The 20,316-nt window shown below is 39.8% G+C and overlaps 1 protein-coding gene and 1 pseudogene across 4 annotated transcripts in view; one reads left to right on the forward strand and one right to left on the reverse strand.

Annotated features, from left to right (window-relative positions):
* Positions 1-20,316, forward strand: part of EPB41L5 (erythrocyte membrane protein band 4.1 like 5) — a 235,550-nt gene that overhangs the window by 32,566 nt on the left and 182,668 nt on the right. For all 4 annotated transcript variants that reach the window (XM_077153578.1, XM_077153576.1, XM_077153577.1 and 1 more), the window contains exon 3: positions 19,953-20,057. In XM_077153578.1, the coding sequence (XP_077009693.1) occupies positions 19,953-20,057 (105 nt within the window). The remainder of the gene's footprint in view (positions 1-19,952; positions 20,058-20,316) is intronic.
* Positions 10,351-13,950, reverse strand: LOC143677544 (cytosolic carboxypeptidase 2 pseudogene; annotated as a pseudogene).

A 20,316-nucleotide genomic window follows, 5' to 3' on the forward strand; every position in this document is an offset into this window, starting at 1 on the left:
AACCGCTGAAACTTTATTTTTTCTCATTTCTCTCTTCCCTCTTCTGGTCAAGAAGGCTTTCTCAATCCCTTGATGTTGGGTCCTGACTCAGCTTGGGTTTTCTGTCCCACTTTGCCAGGGAGATTTACACCCTGTGGGAGTCCTGTCCCACTTAGGGGGGGACAGCAATGAGTTCCCTTGCTGCTTCGACTTGAGAGACGCTACATCTGAGCAAGAAAAGAGGATCTCTGGGGTTGACTCTTAGGCCTAATTTTAAGTAGGCTTAGCCTGTCCTTTGCAGGAATAAGTTTCGTATGGGGCAACACCAAGATCAAGGGCTCGGCCTATTAATTTGGTTGTTTCCACTTCATGCAAGAATATCAGATATTCTCCAAATAGGGAAGTTGAATATCTCCTCCTCTCTCCCTTGTTCTCCAAGGGAACTTTGCAAATACTTCTTTATTTACTGCCCAGATTTCTCTGGGATACAATGGGGCATCATACTAACCTGGACAAACCAACAAAGTCTCACGCCTTGTTTAAGATTCCATGTACTTAATGGTGTTCAACTGAACTGACCATACAAGTTAAATTAGGAAATGCATTCCCCAAAATAAAAATTTTGCACCAAATAAACATCTCTCCCTTTGATCTCACAGAGAAGTTGAAGTTTTAAAATATGGATATCATTCATCCTTTACCCTGTATTCTGATACACCTTAGTCCTATCCAGATTGGCTTCATTCATATCTCTACTTGAATCAGATCCCTTTTTCAACTTTTTAAACAGTTCCTTTTTTTTTTTTTTTTAATTTTTTTATTAATTAAAAAAAGAATTAACAAAACAAATTAGAAATCATTCCAATCTACATGTACAATCAGTAATTCTTAATAACATCACATAGTTGCATATTCATCATTTCTTAGTACATTTGCATCGATTTAGAAAAAGAAATAAAAAGACAACAGAATAAGAATTAAAACAATAATAGAAAGAAAAAAAAACAAAAACAAAAAACCTATACCTCACATGCAGCTTCATTCAGTGTTTTAACATAATTGCATTACAATTGGGTAGTATTGTGCTGTCCATTTCTGAGTTTTTGTATCCAGTCCCGTTGTACAGTCTGTATCCCTTCAGCTCCAATTATCCCTTCTCTTTTTTTTTTTTTTTTTAATTAACGGAAAAAAAGAAATTAACCCAACATTTAGAGATCATACCATTCTACATATGCAATCATTAATTCTTAACATCATCACATAGATGCATGATGATCATTTCTTAGTACATATGCATTGGTTTAGAAGAACTAGCAACATAACCGAAAAAGATATAGAATGTTAATATAGAGAAAAAAATAAAAGTAATAATAGTAAAATCAAAACAAAACAAAACAAAACAAAAACCTATAGCTCAGATGCAGCTTCATTCAGTGTTTTAACATGATTACTTTACAATTAGGTATTATTGTGCTGTCCATTTTTGAGTTTTTGTATCTAGTCCTGTTACACCATCTGTATCCCTTCAACTCCAAATGGCCATTATCTTACCCTGTTTCTACCTCCTGCTGGACTCTGTTATCAAGGACATATTCCAAATTTATTCTCGAATGTCTGTTCACATCAGTGGGACCATACAGTATTTGTCCTTTAGTTTTTGGCGAGACTCACTCAGCATAACGTTCTCTAGGTCCATCCATGTTATTACATGCTTCATAAGTTTATCCTGTCTTAAAGCTGCATAGTATTCCATCGTATGTATATACCACAGTTTGTTTAGCCACTCTTCTGTTGATGGAGATTTCGGCCGTTTCCATCTCTTTGCAATTGTAAATAATGCTGCTATAAACACTGGTGTGCAAATGTCCGTTTGTGTCTTTGCCCTTAAGTCCTTTGAGTATATTCCCAGCAATGGTATTGCTGGGTCGTATGGCAATTCTATATTCAGCTTTTTGAGGAACCGCCAAACTGCCTTCCACAGTGGTTGCACCATTTGACATTCCCACCAACAGTGGATAAGTGTGCCTCTTTCTCCGCATCTTCCCCAGCACTTGTCATTTTCTGTTTTGTTGATAATGGCCATTCTGGTGGGTGTGAGATGATATCTCATTGTGGTTTTGATTTGCATTTCTCTAATGGCCAGGGACATTGAGCATCTCTTCATGTGCCTTTTGGCCATTTGTATTTCCTCTTCTGAGAGGTGTCTGTTCAAGTCTTTTTCCCATTTTGTAATTGGGTTGGCTGTCTTTTTGTTGTTGAGATGAACAATCTCTTTATAAATTCTGGATACTAGACCTTTATCTGATATATCATTTCCAAATATTGTCTCCCATTGTGAAGGCTGTCTTTCTACTTTCTTGATGAAGTTCTTTGATGCACAAAAGTGTTTAATTTTGAGGAGTTCCCATTTATTTATTTCCTTCTTCAGTGCTCTTGCTTTAGGTTTAAGGTCCATAAAACCGCCTCCAGTTGTAAGATCCATAAGATATCTCCCAACATTTTCCTCTATCTGTTTTATGGTCTTAGACCTAATGTTTAGATCTTTGATCCATTTTGAGTTAACTTTTGTATAGGGTGTTAGAGATGGGTCTTCTTTCATTCTTTTGCATATGGATATCCAGTTCTCTAGGCACCATTTATTGAAGAGACTGCTCTGTCCCAGGTGAGTTGGCTTGACTGCCTTATCAAAGATCAAATGTCCATAGATGAGAGGGTCTATATCTGAGCACTCTATTCGATTCCATTGGTCGATATATCTATCTTTATGCCAATACCATGCTGTTTTGACCACTGTGGCTTCATAATATGCCTTAAAGTCAGGCAGCGCGAGACCTCCAGCTTCGTTTTTTTTCCTCAAGATGTTTTTAGCAATTCGGGGCACCCTGCCCTTCCAGATAAATTTGCTTATTGGTTTTTCTATTTCTGAAAAATAAGTTGTTGGGATTTTGATTGGTATTGCATTGAATCTGTAAATCAATTTAGGTAGGATTGACATCTTAACTATATTTAGTCTTCCAATCCATGAACACGGTATGCCCTTCCATCTATTTAGGTCTTCTGTGATTTCTTTTAGCAGTTTTTTGTAGTTTTCTTTATATAGGTTTTTTGTCTCTTTAGTTAAATTTATTCCTAGGTATTTTATTCTTTTAGTTGCAATTGTAAATGGGATTCGTTTCTTGATTTCCCCCTCAGCTTGTTCATTACTAGTGTGTAGAAATGCTACAGATTTTTGAATGTTGATCTTGTAACCTGCTACTTTGCTGTACTCATTTATTAGCTCTAGTAGTTTTGTTGTGGATTTTTCTGGGTTTTCGACGTATAGTATCATATCGTCTGCAAACAGTGATAGTTTTACTTCTTCCTTTCCAATTTTGATGCCTTGTATTTCTTTTTCTTGTCTAATTGCTCTGGCTAGAACCTCCAACACAATGTTGAATAATAGTGGTGAGAGTGGACATCCTTGTCTTGTTCCTGATCTTAGGGGGAAAGTTTTCAATTTTTCCCCATTGAGGATGATATTAGCTGTGGGTTTTTCATATATTCCCTCTATCATTTTTTTTTTTTTTTTTTTTATTTTTTATTTTTTTTTTATTAATTAAAAAAAGAATTAACAAAACAATTAGAAATCATTCCAATCTACATGTACAATCAGTAATTCTTAATAACATCACATAGTTGCATATTCATCATTTCTTAGTACATTTGCATCGATTTAGAAAAAGAAATAAAAAGACAACAGAATAAGAATTAAAGCAATAATAGAAACAAAAAAAAACAAAAAAAAACAAAAACAAAAAACCTATACCTCACATGCAGCTTCATTCAGTGTTTTAACATAATTGCATTACAATTGGGTAGTATTGTGCTGTCCATTTCTGAGTTTTTATATCCAGTCCCGTTGTACAGTCTGTATCCCTTCATCTCCAATTATCCCTTCTCTTTTTTTTTTTTTTAATTAACGGAAAAAAAGAAATTAACCCAACATTTAGAGATCATACCATTCTACACATGCAATCATTAATTCTTAACATCATCACATAGATGCATGATCATCATTTCTTACTACATTTGCATTGGTTTAGAAGAACTAGCAACATAACCGAAAAAGATATAGAATGTTAATATAGAGAAAAAAATAAAAGTAATAATAGTAAAATCAAAACAAAACAAAACAAAACAAAACAAAAACCTATAGCTCAGATGCAGCTTCATTCAGTGTTTTAACATGATTACTTTACAATTAGGTATTATTGTGCTGTCCATTTTTGAGTTTTTGTATCTAGTCCTGTTGCACAGTCTGTATCCCTTCAGCTTCAATTACCCATTGTCTTACCCTGTTTCTAACTCCTGCTGAACTCTGTTACCAATGACATATTTCAAGTTTATTCTCGAATGTCCGTTCACATCAGTGGGACCATACAGTATTTGTCCTTTAGTTTTTGGCTGGATTCACTCAGCATAATATTCTCTAGGTCCATCCATGTTATTACATGGTTCATAAGTTTATCTTGTCTTAAAGCTGCATAATATTCCATCGTATGTATATACCACAGTTTGTTTAGCCACTCTTCTGTTGATGGAGATTTTGGCTGTTTCCATCTCTTTGCAATTGTAAATAATGCTGCTATAAACATTGGTGTGCAAATGTCCGTTTGTGTCTTTGCCCTTAAGTCCTTTGAGTAGATACCTAGCAATGGTATTGCTGGGTCGTATGGCAATTCTATATTCAGCTTTTTGAGGAACCGCCAAACTGCCTTCCACAGTGGTTGCACCCTTTGACATTCCCACCAACAGTGGATAAGTGTGCCTCTTTCTCCGCATCCTCTCCAGCACTTGTCATTTTCTGTTTTGTTGATAATGGCCATTCTGGTGGGTGTGAGATGATATCTCATTGTGGTTTTGATTTGCATTTCTCTAATGGCCAGGGACATTGAGCATCTCTTCATGTGCCTCTTGGCCATCCGTATTTCCTCTTCTGAGAGGTGTCTGTTCAAGTCTTTTTCCCATTTTGTAATTGGGTTGGCTGTCTTTTTGTTGTTGAGATGAACAATCTCTTTATAAATTCTGGATACTAGACCTTTATCTGATATATCATTTCCAAATATTGTCTCCCATTGTGAAGGCTGTCTTTCTACTTTCTTGATGAAGTTCTTTGATGCACAAAAGTGTTTAATTTTGAGGAGTTCCCATTTATTTATTTCCTTCTTCAGTGCTCTTGCTTTAGGTTTAAGGTCCATAAAACCGCCTCCAGTTGTAAGATCCATAAGATATCTCCCAACATTTTCCTCTAACTGTTTTATGGTCTTAGACCTAATGTTTAGATCTTTGATCCATTTTGAGTTAACTTTTGTATAGGGTGTGAGAGATGGGTCTTCTTTCATTCTTTTGCATATGGATATCCAGTTCTCTAGGCACCATTTATTGAAGAGACTGCTCTGTCCCAGGTGAGTTGGCTTGACTGCCTTATCAAAGATCAAATGTCCATAGATGAGAGGGTCTATATCTGAGCACTCTATTCGATTCCATTGGTCGATATATCTATCTTTATGCCAATACCATGCTGTTTTGACCACTGTGGCTTCATAATATGCCTTAAAGTCAGGCAGCGCAAGACCTCCAGCTTCGTTTTTTCTCCTCAAGATGTTTTTAGCAATTCGGGGCACCCTGCCCTTCCAGATAAATTTGCTTATTGGTTTTTCTATTTCTGAAAAATAAGTTGTTGGGATTTTGATTGGTATTGCATTGAATCTGTAAATCAATTTAGGTAGGATTGACATCTTAACTATATTTAGTCTTCCAATCCATGAACACGGTATGCCCTTCCATCTATTTAGGTCTTCTGTGATTTCTTTTAGCAGTTTTTTGTAGTTTTCTTTATATAGGTTTTTTGTCTCTTTAGTTAAATTTATTCCTAGGTATTTTATTCTTTTAGTTGCAATTGTAAATGGGATTCGTTTCTTGATTTCCCCCTCAGCTTGTTCATTACTAGTGTATAGAAATGCTACAGATTTTTGAATGTTGATCTTGTAACCTGCTACTTTGCTGTACTCATTTATTAGCTCTAGTAGTTTTGTTGTGGATTTTTCCGGGTTTTCGACGTATAGTATCATATCGTCTGCAAACAGTGATAGTTTTACTTCTTCCTTTCCAATTTTGATGCCTTGTATTTCTTTTTCTTGTCTAATTGCTCTGGCTAGAACCTCCAACACAATGTTGAATAATAGTGGTGATAGTGGACATCCTTGTCTTGTTCCTGATCTTAGGGGGAAAGTTTTCAATTTTTCCCCATTGAGGATGATATTAGCTGTGGGTTTTTCATATATTCCCTCTATCATTTTAAGGAAGTTCCCTTGTATTCCTATCTTTTGAAGTGTTTTCAACAGGAAAGGATGTTGAATCTTGTCGAATGCCTTCTCTGCATCAATTGAGATGATCATGTGATTTTTCTGCTTTGATTTGTTGATGTGGTGTATTACATTAATTGATTTTCTTATGCTGAACCATGCTTGCATACCTGGGATGAATCCTACTTGGTCATGATGTATAATTCTTTTAATGTGTTGTTGGATACGATTTGCTAGAATTTTATTGAGGATTTTTGCATCTGTATTCATTAGAGAGATTGGTCTGTAGTTTTCTTTTTTTGTAATATCTTTGCCTGGTTTTGGTATGAGGGTGATGTTGGCTTCATAGAATGAATTAGGTAGTTTTCCCTCCACGTCGATTTTTTTGAAGAGTTTGAGGAGAATTGGTACTAATTCTTTCTGGAACGTTTGGTAGAATTCACATGTGAAGCCATCTGGTCCTGGAGTTTTCTTTTTAGGAAGCTTTTGAATGACTGATTCAATTTCTTTACTTGTGATTGGTTTGTTGAGGTCATCTATGTCTTCTTGAGTCAAAGTTGGTTGTTCATGTCTTTCCAGGAACCCGTCCATTTCATCTAAATTGTTGTATTTATTAGCGTAAAGTTGTTCATAGTATCCTGTTATTACCTCCTTTATTTCTGTGAGGTCAGTAGTTATGTCTCCTCTTCCATTTCTGATCTTATTTATTTGCATCCTCTCTCTTCTTCTTTTTGTCAATCTTGATAGGGGCTCATCAATCTTATTGATTTTCTCATAGAACCAACTTCTGGTCTTATTGATTTTCTCTACTGTTTTCATATTTTCAATTTCATTTATTTCTGCTCTGATCTTTGTTATTTCTTTCCTTTTGCTTGCTTTGGGATTAGTTTGCTGTTCTTTCTCCAGTTCTTCCAATTGAACAGTTAATTCCTGCATTTTTGCCTTTTCTTCTTTTCTGATATAGGCATGTAGGGCAATAAATATCCCTCTTAGCACTGCCTTTGCTGCATCCCATAAGTTTTGATATGTTGTGTTTTCATTTTCATTTGCCTCGAGGTATTTACTAATTTCTCTTGCAATTTCTTCTTTGACCCACTCATTGTTTAAGAGTGTGTTGTTGAGCCTCCAGGTATTTGTGAATTTTCTGGCATTCCGCCTATTATTGATTTCCAACTTCATTCCTTTATGATCCGAGAAAGTGTTGTGTATGATTTCAATCTTTTTAAATTTGTTGAGACTTGCTTTGTGACCCAGCATATGGTCTATCTTTGAGAATGATCCATGAGCACTTGAGAAAAAGGTGTATCCTGCTGTTGTGGGATGTAATGTCCTATAAATGTCTGTTAAGTCTAGCTCCTTTATAGTAATATTCAGATTCTCTATTTCTTTATTGATCCTCTGTCTAGATGTTCTGTCCATTGATGAGAGTGGGGAATCGAAGTCTCCAACTATTATGGTATTTGTGTCTATTTCCCTTTTCAGTGTTTGCAGTGTATTCCTCACGTATTTTGGGGCATTCTGGTTCGGTGCATAAATATTTATGATTGTTATGTCTTCTTGTTTAATTGTTCCTTTTATTAGTATATAGTGTCCTTCTTTGTCTCTTTTAACTGTTTTACATTTGAAGTCTAACTTGTTGGATATTAGTATAGCCACTCCTGCTATTTTCTGGTTGTTATTTGCATGAAATATCTTTTCCCAACCTTTCACTTTCAACCTATGTTTATCTTTGGGTCTAAGATGTGTTTCCTGTAGACAGCATATAGAAGGATCCTGTTTTTTAATCCATTCTGCCATTCTATGTCTTTTGATTGGGGAATTCAGTCCATTAACATTTAGTGTTATTACTGTTTGGATAATATTTTCCTCTGCCATTTTGCCTTTTGTATTATATATATCATATCTGACTTTCCTTCTTTCTACACTCTTCTCCATACCTCTCTCTTCTGTCTTTTCGGTTCTGACTCTAGTGCTCCCTTTAGTATTTCTTGCAGAGCTGGTCTCTTGGTCACAAATTCTCTCAGTGACTTTTTGTCTATAAATGTTTTAATTTCTCCTTCATTTTTGAAGGACAGTTTTGCTGGATATAGAAGTCTTGGTTGGCAGTTTTTCTCTTTTAGTAATTTAAATATATCATCCCACTGTCTTCTAGCTTCCATGGTTTCTGCCGAGAAATCTACACATAGTCTTATTGGGTTTCCCTTGTATGTGATGGATTGTTTTTCTCTTACTGCTTTCAAGATCCTCTCTTTCTCTTTGACCTCTGACATTCTAACTAGTAAGTGTCTTGGAGAACGCCTATTTGGGTCTATTCTCTTTGGGGTGCGCTGCACTTCTTGGATCTGTAAATTTAGGTCTTTCATAAGAGTTGGGAAATTTTCAGTGAAAATTTCTTCCATTAGTTTTTCTCCTCCTTTTCCCTTCTCTTCTCCTTCTGGGACACCCACAACACGTATATTTTTGCGCTTCATATTGTCCTTGAGTTCCCTGATACCCTGTTCAAATTTTTCCATTCTTTTCCCGATAGTTTCTGTTTGTTTTTGGAATTCAGATGTTCCATCCTCCAAATCGCTAATTCTATCTTCTGTCTCTTTGAATCTATCATTGTAGGTATCCATTGTTTTTTCTATCTTTTCTACTTTGTTCTTCACTTCCATAAGTTCTGTGATTTGTTTTTTCAGTTTTTCTATTTCTTCTTTATGTTCAGCCCATGTCTTCTTCATGTCCTCCCTCAATTTATCGATTTCGTTTTTGAAGAGGTTTTCCATTTCTGTTCGTATATTCAGCATTAGTTGTCTCAGCTCCTGTATCTCATTTGAACTATTGGTTTGTTCCTTTGACTGGGCCATATTTTCAATTATTTGAGCGTGATCCGTTATCTTCTGTTGGCGTCTGCGCATTTAGACAGATTTCCCTGGGTATTGGATCCAAAAGTTTGGAAGATTTTTCTGTGAAATCTCTGGGTTCTGTTTTTCTTATCCTGCCCTGTAGGTGGCGCTCGTGGCACACGTTTGTCTGCGGGTCCCACCAGTAAAAGGTGCTGTGGGACCTTAAACTTTGGAAAACTCTCGCCGTCCGGGGGAGTTCGCTAGCCGAAGCGGCTTGACCTGGCCCGGGGTCCGAACGCAGGGAGGGTTGCTGTTCGCCGCAGCCCCGGAAAGAGGCCGTCCGAATTTCCTAGTCGGCCCTGGGCGACAAGCGTGGCGGGAGGGCGCCAGCGGCAGCGGCCCGCCCGAGAGAGTGCACGTTCCCCGGGAGTCACGGGTTTGGAAGGGGCCTCCCCCACCCGTCACCGTTCTCCGCAGCCTGGGGATTTCCGATCCAGTTCTCTCAGTTGGTCCGGGGGGCTGCGCGTGGTGTGGGCGCCAGCCGCCTTGGTTTCAGGGGACCGCCTCTCCAATTCTCCCAGCCGGCCCGGGAAGGGGGAAGGGAGTAACTCCGGCCGCTTCCCGCCCCGCCCGGTGAGGCCTGCGCGCCTCGGCGATCTCACCCGAGCTGCTTCTCTCAGCCAGCCAGCCGTTCCAGGATGGGGTACGCTGTCTTTTTTTATCTCTGTTGTGGCTTTGGGCGCTTTCTGTATCGTTTCTACTCCCGTAGTAGCTGTCCTGGAGAAGAAACTAAGATCCGCGCGTCTTACTAAGCCGCCATCTTCCAGGAAGTCCCAAACAGTTCCTTTTGAGGCACCATTTTCTTTCATCCCTTCAGAGCTCTGTTTCTGAGTCCCAGATGTCACATAAATACCCCAAATTTCTGGGAACAACCAGGTTATAAACAAACAGAATTTAGACGTAACAGTTACAACTCGTGAATTTTGTCACTTCTGTAAGAGCCTACAATCTAGGACCTTTACTGTTGGCCTCAAGCTGATAACCCATGCTCTTGACTTCAGTTCACTTGAGTTTTTTGTTTTTTTTTTAATGTGGGCAGGCACCAGGAATCAAACCTGGGTCTCAGGCATGGCAGGCAAGAACTCTGCCTGCTGAGCCACAATGACCTGCCTAATTCACTGAGTTTTTTTTTTTTTTTTTTTTAGAGAGAAAGAATTTTAATCAACAGGTTAAAAAATTCACATAACTGTGTTGAACATAATACATGCAACAGCAAATTCTGTAGGAATTATTTTCTCTACGTGGGAACATCTCACTTGAGCAAACCTGATACACGGCAGTCTTGACTGATCATTCACTGCTAGAAAGCTTTTCACACAGAATCGTTTTGTACGGTGCACACCCAGGGCATGTTTAAAACAGAGTTTGATCTTTTAAAATTGTTTTGCACATAATTGCAGGGAGAACCGCTATTGGTTAAAATAAGGTATTACCTGTGCTGCAGTTCCACGAGCAGACACTTCAGTTTCTGGTAGGGAAGCTTTTCTCTACATTGTAACAACACCTCATTTCATGAAAGAACAATTCCTGAGGCGTGCGTCTCTAGAGTGTGCACAGTGTAAGGTGAGTGTGTGATAGACGCACAGCACAGCGGCGAGCGGGTGCAGCTCCCACTCATACAGCTTCCTCATTACGAATGTGTCTGCCCCCAAACGCCCCAAGGAGCGTGTGTGGCATGGCCGCTACGGGTACGTGCACACGTGCAGGGACAGGTACGCCAGCACGGCGGTGCGGCCTCTCCTGGCTGGCAGGTACCTGCTCCTGGGCCAGTGCGGCTTCACACCTGGAGCTGGCTCCTGGTTGGCGTCTGTGCTTCTCTTCGGAGAGCATCCTACTGCAAAACCTGGCTTCTTGCTCTGTACTCTGTCTTTAGTCTCACTCAGATTCAGGGTGGTCGTTGTTGGGTCCGAGGAGATGCCTTTCTCTCTTCCACTTGACTCATTCAATCTTGGGTTTTCATTTTTCATTGTTGAAGAACTGGGATTCTCTGATTTTTTGAAAAAGGTAGGCTGCTTTGGCAGAGTAGAAGCAAATCCCCCCCTTTCAGGTGCATCTTCTGTAAACTTTAACTCCTGCATCAAATTATTCTTCTGATACTGCTCATTCCGCTGTTTCCTAGTCTGGAGTGGCTTCTTTTTCTTCTTCTTATACGTCCTCTTCTGATCCAGCTCATCTGCTATGCTCAGCAGATGAACAGGGAGACCATCTGAGAGGGAGCTGTCAGACCCACTGGTGCTGGATTCAATATCAGACAAAGAGATGTCACTCCAACTTCCTTCTATATCCGTAGCTCGTGCAAGTTCATTGAACTTTTTGTGGATTTCCTGTTGTAATAGTTCTTTAAGCTCTGCTAAACACTGTGTGAACTTGGTTTGGTCAGGATCGCAGAAATCCAGAAGTGTGTCACAGACATGATAACCTAGGGATTTCAGATCCTCAGTGGTAAAGTGAGTATCTCTTTTATTGCCCAGGGTGGACCCACCAAAAGTAGACTCCATTGTATAGCTGTTTAGGATTCCCATCCGCCACATCACAACTCGTCCTGTTCCTTCTTTGCACTTTTGGACCTTGAAATTACAACTACGAAAAGCAAACTTATCTGGAGCATTTTTGCTTAACATTAAAGGAAAGACTCGCTCATGAAGCCAGAACCTGCGATCGTTGTTATTACAGCCATACAGGAAGATATTATTTTTCCGGCTGTGGCCATGGAAGTCACAATACAAGAGAACTTCTCTTTCTTCAAGAAGCCTCTTGATCATGTTCCTGGTGTACCAGATGCAAGGGAAAGACTCCTTCAGAACGGTCTTATAATGCCTGTTCAAGTCCCTTCCAGCCAACGAACACCGGTAATTCCCCACAATCACTCCGTCTGGATTTAACATGGGCACAACCTTGAAGACAAACATATCTCTGAGGAGTTGGGCGTCTGGGGAGTTGCTAAGGATAAACTCCAAAAAGCCTTTCATAATCCAGGAGCTATTACTTTCCCCAGGGTGGACTCTTGCACTCAAGACCACGGCTTTCTTTGCAGCGGCCTCTTGAGGGCTTCGGGACGGGTTGATGATGGTGAGCAGGTAGACAGTATTTCCTGCTAGGCTCCTGCATAAAGTTCGGAGCTTGCAGAACTGAGACTGGATGGGGTTGTTTGCCACGGATAAGAGGTAGCACTGCAGATCAGTGTATGTATAGGGGTAGAAGTGTGCAAAGAAGCAAGTGTCCTGATTGTGTGGAAACTGAATGGTCCATGTGAGACAGTAAAAGGGCTGCTGCCCATCACCCATGTTATTCTTATAGTACTTGATTTCATCTCCTTCTCTCCTCCAGCCAATGTTGTGAGTGTCGGCATCCAATTGGGAGTACATGAGCGGCTTCATTCCTATGGTGTAAAGACTCTTGGGTTTCAGCAAGTTGACAATGGTGAAGCGATAGGTAACTTCTTTCCTGGTGTTCTGAACTCGAAAATAAAACCACTGAGTGTGTTTATTTGTGTAAAGATCAGTTCTTAAGGTGAGTTCATACTCATAGGTGTCTACTCTGACAGCTTTCTGCAGGTTCCCACTCTCAAACCTTGACTCAAACAGCAGAGTCTTATCTTCTGGTCCTTGCAACATGACAGCAAGTTCCTTGATAATTCCTCGTTTGCCTCCCACTCTGGAATTGGTGAAATAGGAACCTTCTGTGGGCACTGAATATAATTCATAGACAACTGTGCCTTTTTCCTCTCCTACAATTTCGGGTACCTTTTCATTCCCTGTAGGTTGATAGAAATATTCTGCATGAGGAGGAACCCACTCGATGTGATGAATGTTTTCCTTGATGACCTCACATTCTATTGGCCATCTTGGAGCCTGAAGTGGCCCGCTGCTAGAGATAAAGGCAAAAAGATCTTGTGGTTCTCGAAGACGTGGGTTTACTCCACCCAACTCATCATAAAGAAGCTGTCTGCTCTTAAGAAGTGGTGAATTCAGCATAAGTGAATAGAGAAGCTTCTCCTTTGGCAGGGGGTCCGATATCAAATCATCTCTTTCCCCCAAAGAGCGATTCAACAGGAGTCGAGGGTTATCCTTCCCAACACGCTGGAGCGTAGCAGAGCTCGGTAAAGCGCCTCTCTGAGCTTTAAAATAGCCGTAGTACCGGAGGTGATGGTACATAAAGTCCTCATAGGGGTCAGGAAGGGCCTTACAACTGCCGTATGCCGAGCGCTGACACACTTGCCTGCCCGCTAGGCTACCTTTGGGGTCCGCGTCTCCAGCAGAAGAAGGTGCCTCGGGCGCCAGCACTGAGCTCCTGTGGGACGGCTGCAAAGGGGTGGGGCCAGCCTCCGGCCTCGGCTCCGTCTCCAGGCCCGGGAACATGTCACTCCGGCATGCTGCGCTGAAGGCCGTCAACGACACGGGCCCTGCCCGACTCGGGATCGGCGGCCAACTACGCACTAGCAGCGGGTCTCCTCGCCTCCTCTTCCTTCGCGGGTCCCATGCGTCCGTGCTGAGGAGGCGGGCGCGCACCACCAGGTCGCCGCAGGAGAGGGAGAGAAGTTGGGGTGGGCGAGAAGTCGTCTCAGGGGGGTGAGAAGGGCCAGGGCTCGGGGTGGGCGCTGACAGCGGGAATCCGGGACTTGGAGGTTCCCGGCTGCGGGGTGGTGGCGAGGGGCCGAGGACGGGGCTCGAGCGCCCCACACCGGGCCGACGCGGCAGCCGAGGAGCCGCGGCAGAGCGCACAGCGAAGCGCGCGGAGAACACGCCGGCGGACCGCGGCCCTGGGCGAAGCCCGGTCTTCACTGAGTTTTTATATTATAGTTAGTCCTTCTGAGTTAGGCATGATAATATTTGTCTTTTTGTTTCTGACATTTCATTGAACATACAGTCCTTAAAGTTCATTCATCTTGTTGCATGCCTCACAACTTCATTCCTTTTTGGGCTCCTCAGTTGTCCGTTGTATGTATAGACCATAGTTCCACCTTCCATTCCTCAGCTCAAAAATGTGGTTTTGATTTGCATTTCCATAATAGACAGTGAAATTGTGCATCTTTACACATGCCTTTTATCCATTTGTATTTCTTCTTGTGAAAGGTGTCAGTTCATGTCCTCTGCCCATTTTTAAATTGGGTTTTTTGTCTTTTTTGGTGTTGAGTTGAAGAATCTCTTCATATATTCTGGATACTAAACCGTTATCTGATATGTGGTTCGTTGCATAGGCTGCCTTTTTACTTTCTTGACAATATTCTTTGATGTACAAAAGTGTTTAATTTTGAGGAGTTCCCATTTATCTTTTTTCAGTGCTTGTGCTTTGGGTGTGAGGTCTAGAAAACCACCTCCTATTACAAAATTTTTAGGAAACTTCCCTACCTTTTCTTCTAAAAGTTTTTTGGTCTTAGCTCTAATGTTTAGGTCTTTGTTCCATTTTGAATTAATTTTTGTACAGGGTGTGAGATATGGATCCTCTTTCTTTCTTTTGCATATGGATATCCAGTTCTCCAAGGATGATTTATTAAAGAGACTGCTCTGTCTCAGGTGGGTTGGCTTGACTGCTTTATCAAAGATCAGATTTCCATAGATGAGAGAGTCTAAATCTAAACACTCTATTTGATTCCATTGGTCAGTATATCTGTCTTTATGCCAGTACCATGCTTTTTTGACCACTGTAGCTTCATAATATGCCTTAAAGTTGGTAGTGTGAGACCTCCCATTTCAGTTTCTCAAGATATTTTTAGCTGTTCAGGGCACCCTTCCTTTACAAATAAATTTGGTTGTTGGTTTTTCTAGTTCTGCAAAGTAAGTTTTGAGAATTTTAATTGGTATTGCATTGAATCTGCAAATCAGTTTGGGTAGAATTGACATCTTAACTGTATTTAATTTTCCAGTCCATCAACATGGTTTGCCTTTCCATTTATTTAGGTCTTCCATGATTTCTTTTAGCAGTTTCTTGTAGTTTTCTGGGTAAGTTGTATCCTTAGTTAAATTTATTCCTAAATATTAGATTCTTTTGGTTGCTATTGTAAATGTAATTTTTTTAATTTCCTTCTCAGATTGTTCATTACTACTGTATAAAAACACTTCTAATGTTTAGGTAGCAATCTTGTTCTCTGCCACTTTGCTGTACTCATTTATTAGCTCTAGTAGCATTTCTGTAGATTTATTGGGATTTTCAACATACCTGCAAACAGTGAGAGTTTTACTTCTTCCTTTCTAATTTGAATGCCTTTTATTTCTTTTTCTTGTATAATTGCTTTGCCTAGAACTTGCAGCACAATGTTGAATAACAGTAGTAACAGTGGGCGTCCCTTGTCATGTTCTTGGTCTTAGAGGGAATGCTTTCAAACTTTCCCCATTGCGGATGATGTTAGCTCTGGGTTTTTCATGTATTCCCTTTATCATGTTGAGGAAGTTCCCTTCTATTCTTATCCTTTGAAATGCTTTCATCAAGGAAGGATGTTGAATTTTGTCAGATGCCTTTTTTGCAAAAAATCAAGAGGATCATGTGGTTTTTCTGGTTTGATATGTTGATGTGGTATGTTACATTAGTTGATTTTCTTATGTTGAACCATCCTTGCATACCTGGAATAAATCCCACTTGGTCATGGTGTATAATTCTTTTAATGGGCAGCTGGATTCAATTCACAAGTATTTTGTTGAGAATTTTGTATCTATCTTCATTAGATTGATCTGTAATTTTCTTTTCTTGTAGTATCTTTGTCTGGCTTTGGTATGAGGGTGATGTTGGCTTCATAGAATGAATTAGGTAGTTTTCCCTCCTCTTCAGTCTTCAGTCTTTTTCAAGAGTTTGAGCAGGATTGGTACTAATTCTTTCTTGAATGCTTGTTAAAATTCACATATAAAGCCACCTGGTCCTGGACTTTTGTTTTTGGGGAGCTTCTTGCCAACTGATTCAATCTCTTCACCTATTATTATCTTGAGGTTGTCTATTTCTTCTTGAGTCAGTGTTGGTTGTTTGTTTTTCTAGGAATTTGTCCACTTTATCTATGTTTGCTAGTTTATTAGCATATAATAGCTCATAGAATCCTCTCATTACCTCCTTTATTTTGTCAAGGTCAGTGGTTATGTCTCCCCTTCCATTTCCAGTTTTATTTATTTGCCTCCTCTTACTTTTTTGTTTTTGTCAACCTAGCTAGGGGTCCATCAATTTTATTGATTTTCTTAAAGGACCAACTTCTGATTTTGTTTATTTTCTCAATTGTTTTCATGATCTCAATTTCATTTATTTTTGTTCTTTTCCTCTCTTTTGTTTTCTTTGCTTTGAGATTAGTTTGCTTTTCTTTTTTAATACAGGCATTTAATTTAGTGAACTATTAATTCCTCAGTTTTTGTTCTTCTTTTTTAATGTAGGCATTTGAGGCAATAAATTTCCCTCTTAGCACTGCCTTTGTTGCATCCCATAAATTCTGATATGTGTTTTTTAGTTTTATTTGCCTCGAGATATTTACTGATTTCTCTGGTAATTTCTTCCTTTATTCAAGAGTGTGTTGTTTAGCCTTCATTTATTTGTGAATTTTCTGGCCCTCTGCCCCTTATTTATTTGGAATATCATTCCATTATGATCCAAGAAAATGTTTTGTATGATTTCAATCTTTTAAAATTTATTGACACTTGCTTTGTGACCCACCATATGGTTTATCCTTGAGAATGATCCATAAGCACTTGAGAAAAATATGTATCCTGTTGTTGTAGGGTATAATGTTCTGTAGATGTTTGTTGTCTAATTTATTTTTTGTGTTCTTCAGATTCTCTGTTTCTTTCTTTATCCTCTGTCTAGATGTTCTGTCCATTGATGATAACAGGGAATTGAAGTCTTCAACTGTTATGGTAGAGGTGTCTATTTCTCCCTTCAGTGTTTTCAGTGTTTGCCTTGCGTACTTTGGAGCACTCTTACTCGGTGCATAAATATTTATGATTGTTATATCTTCTTGTTGAATTGTTCCTTTTATTAATACATAGTGTCCTTCTTTGTCACTTTTAATTGTTTTACATTTGAAGTCTAATTTAACAGGTACTAGTATAGGTACTCCTCTTCTTTTTTTATTTTTTTGCACAAAATATCTTCCCAACCTTTCAGTTTCAGCCTATTTTTGTCCTTGGGTCTAAAATGAGTCTCCTGTAGACCCCATATAAATGGGTTCTGTTTTTTCGTCCGTGTGCCTGTCTATGTCTTTTGATTTGGGGAGTTTAATCCATTAGCGTGTAATGTTATTACTGAAAAGGCAGTACTTTATTCTACCATTTTGTCTTTGGGATTTTTATGTCATGACTAATTTTTTTTTCTTTTTTTCCCTTTCCAGCAGCATAAAGTGGTGTGGTACCTTTTATTTCGCCCTCCAGGGGCATGGTTGATAAAGAGGTGAGGTTTGTAAGTTAGCATTAACAACTTCAGTTTTTCATTTCCTCCTGCCTGAATTCCTTGAAGGAGGATTCCACTAGAGCTGGACCCTACCTTTTTCTCTTGGGGGAGGTACAACCTTTAGGGAATTAACTCCTTTCACCTGACTAGTTACTTTGTTTCTCAGACAAGCTGGGTTCCACCTTTGTGTGGGACACTGCTGGAGCCTGATAGGCTTCCAGTTCTATCTAATGAGCTGTTAAGGAATAGACAAAAAAGCAAAAATGAAACACAAAAAAAAGTCTGTTCAGTCTAGGACACCTGCTCCTTGGGATTTGTCAATCATGAGCTTAAGGTCATGTGTATCTCTGTGTATCTCCAGGCTCTATGTGCCCCCTTTTTGGGGGGTCCAGTCCTTTTTCAGTATTTCATACTGGCCGACTCAAAAGGCCTCTGTGTTTTTTTTTAAATCAGTCCCGCCCCCTCTTTGTTGGGACAAAAACTCCTAGTTCCCTTAGTGCTTACCTGTGGTGGAGACCTATTTTCAATAGTTAAAATTTGTTAATTAATTCAGCAATTGGATCTTGGTTGAGGTAAGCCCTTGCTGCTAGTAAAGGCTGTTTCCTTTCCCCTCTTGGAACCAGCCTGCCATGCCCAGAGGGGAGGGGCACCATCCCATTTATTTTATTTAGTAGAATTATATGAACATCTTCTCGATTAGTTGTTCCAGAGTCTGTGTCTACTCTGGTGTTTTAATTTGGTCATTAGGCTGGACTATATCTGTCTACATCTTGATATATTTTTTTTTGATCTTCATAGCATGTAAATATCTTGATTGGTTTACTTTGTAAGTTTATTTCCTTCAGTAGTCTAAAGCTTTGTATTTATGGGATGGATGTGAAGCAGGATGCGGGGTGCAGGGTGGAGCATAACAGCATGGTGATGCATTGCAGTGTAGGTATAGACACAGGTTGGGGATACTACACTGGTGCTTTTGAGCATGGGGTGTGTGTTGTGGACTTGTAGAGGTGCAGTGGGGGGGGTTGTGGGTATGTGTTGCAGCTCAGGCAGATCTTGGAGCACAAGAGCAGGGTGTGGCATTGGAGACACAAAGAGATAGAGTGTTCTAGTCTCAGTCTCCCCATCTGCACTACTGACGGCTCTAGACTTCTGTTTGAAAGGGGTACATTAGGCTCTTTTTACCAGCTGGACAATCTCCGGTTCTGTGCATCTCAGTTCTTCAGCTTTTGTAACCAGGGCGTTCCTATGTGATGTAGAAGACCCTCTCAGGTCACTAACACCCTGGAATTGCTGTCTCAGTTTGCCTTCATGACTTTTTCTGGCTGTTCTTTGGAGCAGGGGTGAACTTGACCTATCCTATTCTACCATCTTCCTGGATATCCTCTAATCTGCCATCTCCCCCGAACTCTGGATCTAGCCCTTTTGTAGTATTTTGTGCTGACTCAAAGAGCCTCAGGGTTTTTTGTTTGTTTGTTTGTTTTTTAAGCCATGAACCCTGCCCTCTCTCTGCTGGGGCAAAAATTCCTAGTACCTTTAATGCTTATTCCAGGTTCTGGGGTGGGGGTGGGGGGTGCCTATTTTCAGTAGTCAGAATTTGTTAATTAATTCCACAATTGGAACTTGGTTGAGCTAAGCCCTTGATGCTAGTAAGTCTATTTTTTCCCCCTTGGGGTACTGGCCTACTGTGCCTGTGGGGAAGGGATGCTGGCCTCTGCAGCTTGGGAGACTCTCTGTGGGGTCTCAGCTGGTCCAGCTTGTCCAGACTGGTTTATGCTGTGTGTCTGGTCACTGATATAGTCCCAGCAGTTGCTCTGTACTGTTCCTGGCTGTTTACTAGCTGGTCTGGAGGATGAACTAAATTCCACACCTCACTAAGCTGCCATCTTAGAAACTAGGTATTTATATCCCAGCTTTGCACCAGAAGGCACATCAGGAGCTGGGGTTGAAGACCCTATAGCTGCCTGTTGTGGGGATAATGGATGGTAGCCGCAGTTTACCAGTCTCTTCCTCCTGCTCCTCATCCTGGATGCTTCAAAGTGTTTTTACTAGATTCTGTGGTTCACAGTTATTGATTGAGACAGTTTCTGCCCATTCAGTAGTTGTGTTGGTGGAGGAACTAATTTTGGAGTTTCCTACTCTGCCACCTTCCATATTCCCTACAGAGTAATATTTGTTGGTTGACAGAAAGTAACTCATAAATTCTTTTGGCCTTAGATGATTTTTGGCAAAATTGCAACATCCTACCCATCACTTGCTACAAAAGTAGTTTTGAATAGCAAGTAATGCTTTCTTCAACAGAGATTGTGCATAACTAAAACAATCTTCTTTTCAGGCTTGTTGATTTTGTAAGCCACTTATAAATTAATTTTTTTTCTTGTCATTTCAGAAAAAAGCCAAAGGACAAGAACTGTTTGATCAGATTATGTATCACTTGGATCTTATTGAAAGCGACTATTTTGGACTCAGATTTATGGATTCAGCACAAGTAGCGGTGAATAACTCTTTTTTGAAGGTTCTGATATGGGGGCAGAAATGGAAAATTCCAGATCATATACAATGTGTTAAGCACTGTAAGACTATATATATATATTTTTTTTCTTTCAACCATTTATTCTTTTTTTAAATTATTTATTAAAAAAATTAAGAACAAACAAAAACATTAACGTATCATTCCGTTCTACGTATATAATCAGTAATTCTCAATATCATCACATAGTTGCATATTCATCATTTCTTAGAACATTTGCATC

Source organism: Tamandua tetradactyla, chromosome 3 (genome assembly GCF_023851605.1).
Source record: "Tamandua tetradactyla isolate mTamTet1 chromosome 3, mTamTet1.pri, whole genome shotgun sequence".
NCBI classification, from domain to species: Eukaryota; Metazoa; Chordata; class Mammalia; order Pilosa; family Myrmecophagidae; genus Tamandua; species Tamandua tetradactyla.